General features: G+C 46.0%; 1 protein-coding gene across 1 annotated transcript in view; it reads right to left on the bottom strand.

Annotated features, from left to right (window-relative positions):
- The window catches only part of BARX2 (BARX homeobox 2), a gene marked incomplete at its 3' end in the record, with an annotated part of 37,020 nt that extends 26,219 nt beyond the window's left edge, over positions 1 to 10,801 (bottom strand). The window contains exon 1 of the mRNA XM_084274879.1: positions 10,486 to 10,801. Coding sequence (XP_084131005.1) covers positions 10,486 to 10,672 — 187 coding nt within the window. The 5' untranslated portion in view covers positions 10,673 to 10,801. The remainder of the gene's footprint in view (positions 1 to 10,485) is intronic.
- Between the last annotated feature and the right edge of the window lie 4,182 nt (positions 10,802 to 14,983).

The following is a 14,983-nucleotide window of genomic DNA, read 5'->3' as shown; positions in this document are numbered from 1 at the left end:
TCCCACCTCTGCAAGGTGGGATCCCAGTTAAATGAGAAAAAGAACATGCATGTTGGGAAAACTAACCATTAACTACCCTGTAATTTGCAAGACAATCATTGTTAGAAATAGTCAAACCATGAGCCAAGAGCTTGAAACCAACTCAACCAGCACTTTGAAAAATCTCTCATTCTGAAAGAAACCCACCAAGTGATTAGGAAGGTTATCTGAATTACAGGACAAATGTAAAAAGCTCCCAATTCACATTGCTTGAGTAGTCCTCTGAGATCAGCCAACTAACTATGGGAATCAAAATCACCCGTGGTAAAGAAATTGCAAGATTAAACCTGAATGTGCACATCCAAACACATCTTAAGGTCACTGGAAGGTTGTTGCTCTGAATCACACAGAGAATAAAAAGAGCATGTATACTTGCAAATTTTCTTTTTAGTGTGTGGAAGTTCTGGAAAACAGGTTTTCTTCTCCCTTCAAAAAAGCAAGAGTGGCTTTTGTTGGGTTTGTATGGTATTTTTAAAGGAAAAAAAAGGAGATTTTTCTCTGGGAACTGTTGATTGAACCTCCAGGTTTTGTGTTTTCGAGCATGTTCAATTATTTAGGAAATAAATACTGCCAACACTGTCATTTTATAAAAGTCTTATGCCTGCATTTTCCCACTCATCATATATACCAGAGTATTCTAGAACATATCCTCATCTGAGCTATACAGATCTACGTTCTACAGAAGTGCCAACTAGGAAGAGGTATATGTGCAAACCAGCCAAAAAAAAAGGAAGTTAATTTCTCTTAAATGAAGAGATGCCAGGCTGCCTCTCCACATGGCACACTTCAGGGAGAGAGGGATTTACACAGCCATCTAACTGATGTTGACCCCAAGAACACCATCACCCTCATGAGTTCCCATTAGGTAGCTAACAGCAGAATCAAACCTTTAGCATCCTCATGGCACACGTTCTGCCAGCATCACCCAGACTCCATTGGACTTGTTCCCTCTGGGGGCCTGGATATGTTCAGAGGACAATGTGAACAAGTGCAGAACTTCAGTGTGGCCAGGAAGGCCAAGGGCATCCTGGCTTGTGTCAGCCCCAGCGTGGCCAGCAGGCACAGGGAGGGGATTGTGCCCCTGTGCTGGGCACTGGGGAGGCTGCAGCTCGAGTGCTGGGTCCAGTTCTGGGCTTCTCAGCATCAGAAGGACATGGAGGTCCTGGAGCATGTCCAGAGAAGGGCAACCAGGCTGGGGAAGGGGCTGGAGGGCAAATCCTCTGAGGAGTGGCTGAGGGAGCTGGGGGTGTTGAGCCTGGAGAAGAGGAGGCTGAGGGGAGCCCTTCTCCCCACCTCCCCTGCCCTGCCAGGAGGGTGCAGAGAGGTGGGCACTGGTCTCTTCAGCCAGGGGCCAGGAGATGGGACAAGAGGCAATGGGTTCAAGCTGCGCCAGGGCAGGGTCAGAGCAGCTGTGAGGAGAGAATTCTTCCCTGGCAGAGTTGTCAGGGCCTGGCCCAGGCTGCCCAGGGAGGGGGCTGAGTCCCTGCCCCTGGGTGTGTTTAACAGAGGGGAGATGAGGTGCTCAGGGAGCTGGTTTAGCTTAGGATGGCATTGGTTGGACTCAATCTTAAAGGTCTTTTCCAACCTGGTGATTCTGTGATTTACAACACTGGGGTGTGTTAACTGCAGTTGGAAGAGATTTGAACACCAGCAAAGGCATCCATGCTCAGGAAGATGGAGGATTATTTTGGGAAAGGCTGTTGTTGTTCACCCTTCTGACAGGTATTCAAAACACCTGTCCGAAATATCAGCAACCAGTAACTTGGTGTTCTTCCCAGCTGTGTTCCGGCCAAGAGAAGTGAGGGAGAAGATGCCAAGAATCAGTCACAAAAGTTACATGAGAGGAAGATGGAAAATATTAAGTATTTACTCTGCTAGCCAGGTCCTAACACTAAGTCTCTCTATGTTTTTAGAGATGTCATGAAAATGTAGCTTCAGGACTTCCACATCACTCAAAAAAAGGCTAGAAGCCTCTCAGCTAGATATTTCCAGAGTGCTAGGCACACAAGAAATAATAGATAACACAGCAGGGGGTGGTGGTGGGAGAGAAATCTATCTGCAACATTTCCCTGGATGGTAATATTCATATGACCTCATGATTTACTACCATTAAGCCAATTCTCACATTCACCTCACCCGTGTAACGATCAGACACCATGGCACAGAATCCCTTCCTAGCAGAGCAAGAAACACAAGCAACACTAACTGGGGATGCTTCCCCAAGTCAGCATGAGCAGAGGTGCCCATCAGTGGGAGGAATCCCTTGGCATGTCTCATCTGCCAAGTAAATGCAGACATAGGGTATCTACTGCTCAGCTCCCTTTTGGCTTGTCCTTGTGATCCTGTTCTGCTGTGGACTTTGTCTCTCCTTACAAAATACAGCTGAGATCAGAAACTGGGTCCCAGGCTTTCCAAGGAACTATCACTTCCTGTCAAACCAAGCTCAACATTATCATGCTTTGCTCCAGCTGGATTGCAGAAGCCAGTTCTTAAATACAGCTGACTTGATTTAAGGCTCCTTTCATCAAAAGAGAAAAGGAAAGAAGATTTTGCAATACAGAAAATATCTTCCTTGCTTTACCAGGTGTCTCATAAAAAAGGAAAATGTTCAAAAACTTAATTTTAGCCTTTAGGAGACACGTTTCAGTACTTTATGAAAGTATCTTCTTTGATTTCCCCACAACTTACAAACTTTGAACTTGCCAAAATAAATCTAACCCATTTTTGCTTCACTCCCAACTGAAAAGGACAATCGATTGTCATTTCTTCTAGCTCCTGACAAACCAAGTCACTCATTTTTCTGACTATCTTAAGTGTTTTCACTTTGATGTGACCAAATTCTGCACACTAAGTGCAAGGGCCTCTGAGCAGGGCTGTGCACTCACCTCTGGCTGGACAAGGTATCGAGGGAATGAGCATAAGAAATAGATCACTGCAATCAAGAAATCAAGATCAGAATGACAGTAGAGCCTCTCTCTAACCCAGTAAATACCACTAGCAGATTAAGAAACAACTCTCATGAGTATATTGAGCAAGTGAAGCATCTACAGGGTTCCTGACATGGAGATCAATTCCAGGTGACCAGCTCTGCCATCTACCGTGTGCATCTGCAAGCAAACCCTCCTTCCCCATCAGGCTCACATCAAGGGTACAGAAACCACTTAAGAAGTCAGAAAGACAGAGATTTCCTGGCATGAAATTCCCTTCCGAAGACAGATAATGCACTGCCAAGACCGAGCTGTTCTCCACCATACTCCATCCCTGGGAAATAAGTGTCATCTAATAAATACAATGCTAGACACAAGGGCTAAAACTGATGGGGAGTTATTTGAGGAAACTCAAGATTTTCCTCAGAGAAGAAAAGAACTCAAGTCCCATTTGCTGTTGCTCTGCTCCCCACGCACAGCCTGGTAAGCTGATCAGGAGCTTCACCCAACTTACTGGCTCCAAACAGTCTCTCTCCTGCTTCCCCGACTTCCCCAGGGAGGATTTGGGCCCTCTCTGGCACCCAGCTGGTACCGATGCAGCAGTGCTGGGGGGTGTTCATTCTACTGGACCAGTCAGTCTTTTCCCACATTTTGCAGTGGAGAGACAAATTAATGTTCTAAACATAACAAATCCAACAAGTTGGGAACAGCGGCACCAGCTCCACGCTGCACGGCCAGTCCAAACTGGGGTGAGCAGGCTCTTTACCCAGCATTTAAACCTAAACCAGTGTGTAGATAGGTTTAAACTGTTGAGCTGCAAGGCTTCAGAAAATAAGGTGGAGGTGTCAATTTTCCCCCTGGAATCCCACATTCATTAATACCTCCTATTATAGCATTCCTCTGCAATGCTTATTCATGCTTAACACAACGCTGATTCCTCCCCACAGTAGGTTTTATTGCAATTACTGACGTGGGATTTTCTATTTTGTCCCATGTAGCTTTGCCTTTCATTAATTTCTTTTATTCATTATTAACTGTACTGAGCTGCAGACAGTAAAATTCAGTCTTGAGTCCAAATTATTTTTATAATCTAGCATTGAAACTTCTTCAGAGCCAGACTTCCCTGCTCCAGTGTGGGGAATTCAAACTCCCCATTTTCAAATTCAGACTCTGGTCTGGCTTTGTTCCCAAAATCCCACCTCTATCATTGGATATAATCCAACAGAGAAAATTGAAAGACTCTTCCCCAAGTATATAGTTATTATTGGCTAGCCCATTATTATCCTTCATAGGCCACTTTTTGATATTTCTGCACTATTTTTTCTACTAAAGACATCAAAACATGTAAAAACCAAGGCAGACATCCTGAAAAATGCCACAGTCTTTGAAATTAAATGCTATGCCCAATTAGAAGTCACACATGAATCTACTTTTCAAAGTCTACAGCATTGGTTCAGTTTACCTCAGCTGGTCTTCAGCAGAATTGCTAAAGACTTTTTTCTTGTAGGGTTAAAACTGATAGGGAGTTATTTGAGGAAACTCAAGATTTTCCTCAGGTTACAGCAGAATAAATCATGCTATGGGAGGAGGGAGACATTCCCAAGGGCAAATTCTGACTTTCCTAGGTTTCCAGAGTAGCACAGTGTAAACGTGACTGCGCCTCTGAGGATCTGTACGCAGTACTGCCATCTCTAAATTATTTTATATTGGTTAGGAGTAGTTGAGAGCTTCCCAAATGCTGGATCAGAGACACCTACAGAAGCAACACACCGTATTCTTCAAGATTAATAGATTTCCTTTCTCATTTTGCCTCAACTTTCCTTTCCCTTCTCATTTTACTCTTAAACTATGGCCTTACATTGATCTCCATAAACTAAATCCAGTAAATGCTGGCAGTTTTCAAAAGATTCCCCCCCCCTTTTGTGTGCTTGCACAAACAGTGAGAAATAAAATCCCAAATGGTATTGCAGCAATATAGACTTCCACACAGAGATACTGGGAGCTTGGCAATTGAAGCTGGCACCCATCACACCCTGCGGCCTGGTCAACAAGCATATTCACTGAGGGAAGCAGGCCAGAAGGAATATATTTGGAGACACAGGCCTTTAAAGGACCCCGTGAGCCATCAAGTCACAGCTCTTGCTCTGGAAGACACACATTTAAGCCATTTGGGTTCCCTGAGCACCTGCTTCACACTCCACAAGACCAAAACTCTTCCAGAGTAACGATTGGGATTCCACAGCAAACCCTCCCACTCGTCGCGTACTGGGGACAGCAATTCAAGCCCAGTTGGAGACACGGGGCTGACAGGAGCCTGGGCACACAGGGGTTTGAGTTAGCCCAGTAGAAGGTATACCCACAATTTGCTATCAGCATTATTTAACAGGATTAATCCAGCTGTTAGGTTTCAGATACTGTGCTTTGAACGGAAGGCAGCTCATTTTTCCCCACGCTGGGCCGTACACTACGTGGATTCCCTGTTCCTTTCCCACAGTGCCCTGTGCTTTTCCCCCAGGAGCTCTGTAACAGTATCTCTTCAAATTAAAAGGAAAAAAAACCCTAAACTTCAGCAAGTATTTGAGCAAAAGAAATGGTTTCCACCCTAATTTTAAATAATGTCCCAGAGCAAATTCAAACCTTGCCCATATCAAGGCCTTTTTGAACAGAATCAGAAGGAATCTTGTTCGGAGGTCACACATAAAAACCGAGCTGTTTTAAGACACAATAAATCTCCTTTTCTCACCATGGTTTCATGGCTGACAGGACCAGGAGTATCAAAGCTCACACTTTATGGCACGAGCAAGGATTCCCCGCAGGCCCCAGTGGTGGCAAGTATCACTTTATTAGCAAAAAATACCAAATATACTGGGAAAATGGCAGCTAAATAAACCAAACAACTTTGGGATAAATTGTTAAGTTCATCCTAAACCAGGAGAAGACAGTCAGAAGAAACAAAAAAGTAGAATTCAAGTTTGGAACAGTTCTGAAAGTAGATACATGCCGAGATTAAAACTGACTGAACAAGGCCTCATCCTCAGTAAAACAACACACCCAAGCCCTCAAAATCTATAATAAGAACAATAGTCCTAATAATAATAATTCCAAGGAAGCAAGCCATAATTATTAGTGGTCTTTAAAGGCAACTTGTTCCACAGTCTTTAAGTGAGCTAAGAAAATAAAAGCTCTCTGCCTGCTTCCAGAAGTTGTGGCGCTTCAGAGCAGCACAATCCCCTTTAACACAACTCCCCTTGTTGTCAATATTTGATGCCAAAGTAGCTGATTCTTCTAGTACAGGTACTCCAGCAGGTAAAAGAAAACAGCCAAGTCCTAACAGATATCTAGGAGTAAAAAAATCCCCTTTGTGCGCATTCGAATTTAAGTTATAAATCATTCAGATCATTTCAAATTTGAGGTGTTTTGATGAGCTCCAGAACAGGAATGGGTAGAAATTAATCCCAAGCACAGATAATAAATCATTTGCACTACCAACTAGCTAAAATAAACTGTACACTTAAAAAGCTCTCACTTGAAAAAGGCGATTCTTTTCATTCTATCCCAATTAAATTAAGATGGCTGATTGGAAAAGGGCCCACGAGATCGATACTGTCCCTTACCAATATACAATACCCAAATTCCACTACCGCCAGGGATCAGACATAAGCTCCTCATCCATTTTCAAGCTATTTTAGTTCCTTAGATTAATAGGAATCATTTCCAGTTTGACCTCATATCATCGTATACTGACAACCTCCCTGAATTCTCTCTCAGGCCGGTCTCTACAAATACGATGTTTGGGTCTTGAACGTTATTACTGAACTGAGATAATTAAAATCTGGGAAATGAACTGGAATAGGTGCTGAGTCACCCACAAATGTTTTCAAATCTACAACTGAACCACTGTTAAAAGACAATTTGAGAAGTGATTCCTATGGGACACAGCTCAAAAACCAACGTTCAGGAACAACCACGACAAACCAGGCACGGTGTAACGTTACCGCCGCAATCGCGGCTTACACAAAAGAACTAGCCACGGCAGAATATGGAAAGCCTATTAAAATATAAATATCATGAAACAGAATAAGTAATGTGTTCGCTAAGTCAGCCCAATCCAAAAAGTCATTAACTCAAAGAGATGTTCTTAAACCAGCATCTGAAAATTGCTCTGTTTAAACTTATCTTCTTTTTGTTACCATAATGACAGCGAAATTGGGCTTTTTTTTTTTACAGACTCAGGAGTACAGCAGTGGTTATTTGGCTCAATAAATGCCACAACACATATTCACATACCAAAGAAAGCTAATGATGAATCCTTTTCACAGGGAATTGCGTTTTTCATTCCAAATAAAAGTTTAGGCTGGGAGCTCCTTCCCAGCGCTTTGCAATGGGACTCTGCCCAGCAAGACTGGGGAGCTTTGCGCTCAACTATCAGCCTTCCAACTCACAATGAGCAGGGAGAAGTCCCCAGTGCTCCTTCCACACCCCATGCCCCTCTACTTAATTTCATTTTGTCCCAATTTTTTAATATTTAGGGTTTGATCACAGCCAAAAGAGGGGCTATTTTCCATTTGAGAACCAACAGTTTTACTTCTCTCTGCTGAACAACGAATGTTGTTAGACACACAAACATGCTGGGAACAACTAAAACATCCTCCATCTTTCACCTCCAAATAAATTAGGAAGGCATATCAAACTCCTCTGACTTCACCCCAGCTGAAAGAACCATTAAACAACTCTTCAGCCCATGAAAACGCCTACAAAATTTGACTCCTGACACGAGAAAAAGCCGCGCTGCCAAAGAGTTCACCTCAAGGAACTAATCACTCATTCACCCTTTCAAACCCCAATTATGACCACACCAGCAAGGTAAATTTCTGTGAATTACATGAAGATGAATTTCTTTTAGACTGCAGAGAGGCTAAGCACTCACTCCCTGATTAACTCAGGAGACAAAGGAAACACAGGCAGTAAGTTAAGTGCTAAGTGCTTCGCTGCTGTATTTTTGCAGCGGGTTTTTGGGGGGGTGGAGAGGGTTGGTTTGTCTTTTTAAACAGATTCATGTTCAGTATTTTTTCCAATTTTTAAGTTTTCTTTTGGGATGTTGTCCATTTTTCAGAAAACAACGGAATTTCCTCTCTTTTATCATTAAAAAAAATCCCATTACAGGACTTTAATTGAACCTATAAACCTGAGCAGGCTTACAACTTGGAAGCGTGGACTTTAGTAGCAGTTTCTTTTATGGCTTTAATCCCTCCAGCAAATCTCTCTTCGTACTTCAAGCCCTGCAACTCCACAAAAGCTTACTCCACTCAAAGCAGATATCCACAATCCACCCCGACGCGGGGACAGGCCAGAGCTTGGGCTAGAAACACAATCTTGAGGGCAAATTCATTAGAGATCCCGGGTGAACAAAAAGAGGGAAGGCTTTAATTGACTAGGAACCACAAGAGTCATGCTAGCATCACTCAGAACCCACTGCTGAATCATCGGAGGATTATTAATGATTAATTAATGAATATATTACTCTCGCAAAGACAATGTTTGCTGGATTTGACACAGAGCTACGTGGTAAATTAAAGATGTTTCTTTTTTTCCCATGGGGGTGGTGGTGAGGCTCAAAACCACAGATGGGAAACGCCTCAACCCTTCCAAACCACCACGGATCCCGTAGCCTCCAGGCCACACTCAAACCATATTTCTTGACGCCGAGGTAGCCACGCACGCTTCTGGACAGGGGTAAATATCCAGGTTATTATTGCTTTTGGGTGCTAAAGGGAGCTTTGTTTTCCTCTTTCTGTACAGAGGGAGATTGGAATCTCTTCCCAGCAGAGCGAGGCCTGTGGAAGTCATGGCACCGACTCCGAATCGGGCCTGTAACCACAAGCTGCCGTGCGCCGAACCCGTCTGGGAGATTCACACTGATTTTGCACTGAATTTCCCTGTCTACACAGCAAGTAAGGCATCAGCTCTGCAAAATTCTCTTGTCAGCACTATTGTGATTAACAACCAGATCTCCTTGTATTAAATATTGGCCAGCAATTGCTAGAGAAGGCAGGAACGCCACGCACAAATCCATCGCAGGAATCAAGTGTTGAACAAGGAGCATGCTGTTCACATAACCTCTTTCAAAAAGTCATCATGAACCTTAACTCCTGTCTGGCCTCCTAATCACCTCTGGATTTTTAATTATTAGTATTTACAAAATAAATACTGCGGTTGGAGGAAGACTTCTCCTCGGATTACGGGTTTACTCCACTCATGAAACTCTCGAGTAACCTAACAACGAGTTTTAGATTAGCACAGCTCCTCTAAGACCCAAAAAGTGCTTTCTTATTAATATTCCACTACACATCGCAAACAAAACACCAAACCTAAGGCAAAGTCCAGCTCTGGAATTTTTAAGTGTGACTTAATACAAATACAAATTGAACCTTCCCAGGAAGAAGGAAAAAATAAGACATTTATGACCTTGAATTACATACTATTTTACTGGGAAAGAGTCTGTAAAAAAATATTATTCAATAATTCAGGTTTTTAGAAGACTGCATTGTTAACTTTCAGTTTCACCTTTTGATTCTCTAAGACATTAGGTGTCACCATCGCCAGCGCAGCCTTACGGGAAGAATATAAACCTGGAAAACTCCCTACTTCACCAGGAAAACAGGGACTTGCTTTTTTATTCCTTGTTTTCAAATCCAGAATGTATTGCAAGAATACATTTTCCTTTTATGAGGAAATACTATTTTTTCCTTTTAATGAGCATTTTTAAAAGCTCACCTTAGGCCAATCTTGTTTGTGAAATTTAGTATTTTAGGACAAGCCCCAATCATTTTATTTTGCTGCATTAAACACAGCAGGGTCTGCCCAGGCCAGAAAACCATTCCTAGGGATTTATTTGTGGCTGCAAAAATCAACACCACTTCACCATCCCCCCCACATCATCTCTGTTAGAAATAACCTAGGAAGGGGGGGGGGGGGGGGGGAAACACACCCCCATCTCAATAACCGTTCTCCTCATTTTCCCAAATTCCCTAATTCGTTTCTTTCTGGCAATGGAACCCCCAAACCAAGCCCCGGTGGCTTTTCGAGCCAGATATCCAGGATCTCCTTCTCCCTGAGGACACTCTGAGCTCCTCGCCTTGCGACTGGAGTTGCTAATTTATCTGGGAGCACCCCAAGGAAGATGAAGCCCAAACCCTGAACGCCGAAATCAGCAGCGCGGCCCCCGAAGATTTAATAAACGACACTTTTTCCCTCCTCATTTCCTGGGAAATAAAAAACACATCCAACCCAGGAGGGAATGCAAAGCCTCCCGCTGGGGATGGGCAGGGAAAACGCAGGTTCAGGGGGGCGGGGGGTCTCCTTTTCTTCGGAGGAACAGGGATTTGCTCTCCCCGGGAGGTCGGGCTTGCGTCCTGCGGGCAGGGTGCCGCTCCGGTCCCGTTTCCCTGGGGAAAGCTCCCACCGCATCATCCCCCCTCTCCCCCCCAACTCCCCCACCCTACCCGAGGAGCAGACTTACCGGCGCAGGAGTGCAACGGTTTGGGCCGGACCAAGATGGACGGACAGACGGAATAGAGGGAAAGTTTCTCGAAGTAATCGCAGGTTTCCTTGGAGAGGATCTCATCGATCATGAAGGTCTTGTAGCGCCGCCTGCCTGCCTTAGCGCGGCCGGGCGCGGAGAGCCGCGGCTGGGGCTGACAGTGCATGGCGGGGCCGCCCGCCCGCCCCGGGCTTGAGGGGCTGCGAGGGACCGCGGGCGGCCGGGCATGGGCGGCCGGTGCCTCCGAACGCTGCCCCGCCGCTGCCGGTTCGGCTCGGGCTCGGCTGGCTCGGCTTGGGCTGCTCTCTCTCTCTCTCTCTCCCTTGAGCTCGGCAGCGCCGGGCTGCCCCGCTATATAAACCTTCCGATAAGCATCTCTCCGCGTCCTTTTTAGGACGCTCGGGCTGTCAATCAGGGCGCCCGCTGCTCCCCGGCGAGCACCATTGTTACCCTGCGCCGGGCGGGGAGGATCCCGCCGATCCTCTCCCCTCCCTGCTCTCTATTTTAAGATACTGGGGTGTGTGTGGGTTGGGGTTTGGTTTTTTTTTTTTGTGCAAAAGCTGGAAAGGCTCCAGCTTTGGGCTGGCTCCCCCCCCTCTTCTTTTTCTCTCTCCCCCCCCCCCCCCCCCAGCCTGTAATTAGTTAAACAAATTAAAAGTGCGCATCCCGCAAGTGCAGGCTGCCGGCGGGAGAGCTCCTCTGCCCGAGCCCCTACGGCTTTCTCCGATCGGCATCAAACCTCTTATTCCCCAGCCGCGAAGCGCTGGAGAGCAGCAGGAGGGGAAAGAACCCTATTTATAGGTGCTTCGCTGCCCGAGCGCTGCCTCCTCCAGAGCGGGGTTACTCCATCCCATCCCCTCGCTGCCCGAGCGCTGCCTCCTCCAGAGCCGGGTTACTCCATCCCATCCCCTCGCTGCCCGAGCGCTGCCTCCTCCAGAGCGGGGTTACTCCATCCCATCCCCTCGCTGCCCGAGCGCTGCCTCCTCCAGAGCCGGGTTACTCCATCCCCATCCCCTCGCTGCCCGAGCGCTGCCTCCTCCAGAGCCGGGTTACTCCATCCCATCCCCTCGCTGCACCGAACGCTGCCTCCTCCAGAGCGGGGTTACTCCATCCCATCCCCTCGCTGCTGCCCGAGAGATGATTTACTTGCAGTTTGTCCCATATCTCAGCTGCATTTTTTGCAAAGATGAACTTCCAGCCCCTTTTGCCAAGGACAGACCCCACACAGCCCACTCGGGTGCTGAAGTTTCCCACCCCACCAACACTCTTCTTCCTCGCAGCCTGAGCCCTGAGTTTCATTTCTCTGCCCCACAGCCTGATTCACAGGGAGGATTGCAGATTTCAGCCCACTGAGGAATTACATCGTGTCCTGCCTGGAGCTGCTGTGGTTCAGCACAGGAATTGCCAGGGGACGGTATCAGGAGGAGTCCTCCCACCATCAACCAGTTCGTTATCCAGAAATCCCAGCAGCTCACAGTGACTCGTGGCTGCAAACTATCAGGGTGTTAAAAGAGGCTCGTAACAGAAATGCACCACCCCAAAAAGTAAATTATTTATATATATTTTATATTTATATTTATTATATTTTGCAAAAATATTATCAGCCATCCATTAGTTCTCAGGCTCTGGCAATGCAGATGGCAGCGAACTTGTACTTTACTATTAGGAAACTCAATCTGGCGTGGCAGAAGGAAAAAAATAGATCTCAAATGATTTAATCAACTCTGATGGTATTGATCTATATATTTAAAAGCCCTCAAAAAAACCCCATAAGCTATCTTTAATCTCTTTTTGTAAAAGCAGTGTTTATTTTAATTACAAGTATTATTTGGTTTTAAACTTCTATTTGCTGATTTGGAGGGCCCTAAAACTGGAAAACCCCCAAAGAAGATAGCCAAAATGTCCACACACTATCAAAAGTAAGAGGCAATAAAAGTATTTTTGATATATCCTCCCAAGTTTTGTCTTAACTCATTGGAATTCCCTGTGTTTTTTAAAAACCACCTATCTGAATGGAGATAAAGCACTTTGTGCTCCCCGAGCCACGGGAACGGCAGCCTCGTGTAAACTAAATCAGTCAGAGGTGGCTTTCCTTTTTATTTTGGGAAGCTAAAGGGATGGTACAAGCTGGAATTTAATTAGAATAGCAACTACTGAAGAGTTCAAGGACTTCTCCCCCACTCCCCCAACAATAGAACTACTTTTAAATCACTTCAACTGTTGAAGCAAGCGGCAACTGGAGGAGATTCGCTGCCCTCGCGCTGAATGCGGCTTTGTGAGCGTCACAGCTCCGTTCAGACAGAAAACACTTTAGGAACAGGCTTTGCTTCTTTTCCAGACTTCCCCCCTCTCCCCAAGAAAACAAAATAATTACCAGTAAGGCTAATTAAGCGATTGCTGCTAATGACTGTGAAGAATCATTCTGAAGACCCATCCCAAACAAGCTGCCGACTGAAACCCCGAAGCGGCAGAGAAGAGCGGCGAGCGGCATCTTGCACCACCCCAGCTCCTCAGTGCCCCAGCAGGAGCTGCAGCCCCCCTCTCCCCTCCCCAAATTAATGTTACATTTACTGGCCTGACAAGACACAGCAGAGGAATGTTCCCTAAACTGAGAGCGCAACACGAGCACGAGAAATCAAAGAGTGAGTTAGTTCCACAAGTGACTCGATCCAGCCCCGAAATCAAAAGGGGAGGAGAACCATCAGCTCGCTGAACTCATACACAACTGACCCCAAGACAAGAGGCTCTGCTTATATTTAAACATCTCTTTCTCTCACCCAAAAGGCTGGATATCCAGAGATGGGGGGCTGCCACCTCTGCCTGGGCTCTGGAAACACGGGTGCCCTCACCAGAGCCCAGGGCGATCAACTGGCAGGTGGGATTAGCATCCTATAACCTCCAGAAACTTTTAGTAAGGAATTATTTTTCCCTAAAAAAAATGGCCAGAGCAATAGAGCAGGTTATGTCATATGAAACACACGCTGGCTGTCAATCAGAAAGGGGGGTGCTTTGGTCAGAAATAATCAGGGGTTTTGTTTCCAACATTAATGAAGTGGCTGGAATAGCAAACATCTGCCAAGGGGACTCAAACCCCAAGCAGCTGTTGGAGCCCCCCGGTACTCTCCCCATGCAGGACAGCATTGCTGGGAAGTGCTTCTCCCTAAGGTTTCACTAGCAGTTGAGCAACAGGGCCATAGGGAAGGCTGGAAAACGAAAGGCATGTTCAGGAAGGTTTGGAGGGCAGAAGACTCCACGCAGTTTGCATGCACTCCCACAAACAGCAGCAGGGCAGCAAGTTCCCAGGATTTCTGGTACCCTTTTCCAAGGGGGAATTAATCCAAGGCACATAATCCCACAGTTCACCCACTGGGATGATTTTTGTGTGTGGGTAAAGCCAGTATCAGAACTGAGGAGGGAATAAGCCCTGCTCCGAGCTTGTCAGTCAGCAAGGGGCTGCTACTGATGAAGAGCAGGGAGCTCAGCCTCCACCAGAGAACTGAAAGTAGATCATCCAGGAGGGCAACTGCATTCACTCACACAAGAGAGGACAGGACACCTTCTGAACTAGGGTTTCTGGAGACAGCTTGGTTTAATTTGGGGACAATTTGTGCTACCCAAGCACTTCTTGTGCAGCCCTGGCACCCTGCTGGTGCTGCACACCTCGGGAAAATGATTAAGCCCCTGAGACTTGTTGGGTCCCAGCATAAACATCACCCTAAGGTAGTGATTAAGGCCATTGGAATTAAGCTGCTGCATTGCTAAGTTTGTTACAGAGGTAGCACACAAGTCCCTGGCTCTGCACAGGGCTGGCTGACTGAGATTGCTTGTGCCTGTGTTAACAGGAGTGTTGGCCTAATGACAGTGAGCCTGTCAGGTCAGCTTTTGGCTCACTAGCTTTGGCACTGGAAGTTGAAATTAAAATGCAAACCACCCCTTTGTCCCCCTGCTCATTCTGTCACAAAGGGCCAAAGCTTTAGAGTGCACTGGTTCTTGTTCTGAATTCCTTTTTCCTTTGCAAAAGGGCAAAGATCCCTCTCCCAACCCCCTGAAGTCACCACATTTAATCACTCACAAAGTCCCTTTTCCAGCAAAACCCAACCACCATTGAGAAGAGATACACACACAAGATACACACACAAACACAACCAATCCCATGAAATACCAACGCTCTGATGTGGAGTGTGTCTCTTTCAGCATGAGATTGGGCTTGATACCCAATAAGGAGTAGAAAAATCAGCTGTGCAGCCAGAAAAAGGGATGCACAGCTCAGGAAGCATATCCTGAGGCTTTGTGCTCTCAGCCTGAATAGTCTCAGTGTAAAGTCCCTCTGAGTAGATCAACGTCCATCTTGCATTAAGCAAAGGAGGTTTCTCAGATCTGCCCAGGGAAGTTGTTTTAAACTCACATCTCCCCATAAATAGACACATAAGGTAAACCAAATGAGCCCCTTAGTCCTCTCTGTTCCCCTGACAGATAT

The sequence above is a fragment of the Gallinula chloropus genome (genome assembly GCF_964237585.1).
Source record: "Gallinula chloropus genome assembly, chromosome: 24".
NCBI lineage: Eukaryota > Metazoa > Chordata > Aves > Gruiformes > Rallidae > Gallinula > Gallinula chloropus.
Note: the sequence above shows the minus strand (reverse complement) of the source record. Positions and strands in the feature narration are given on the sequence as shown.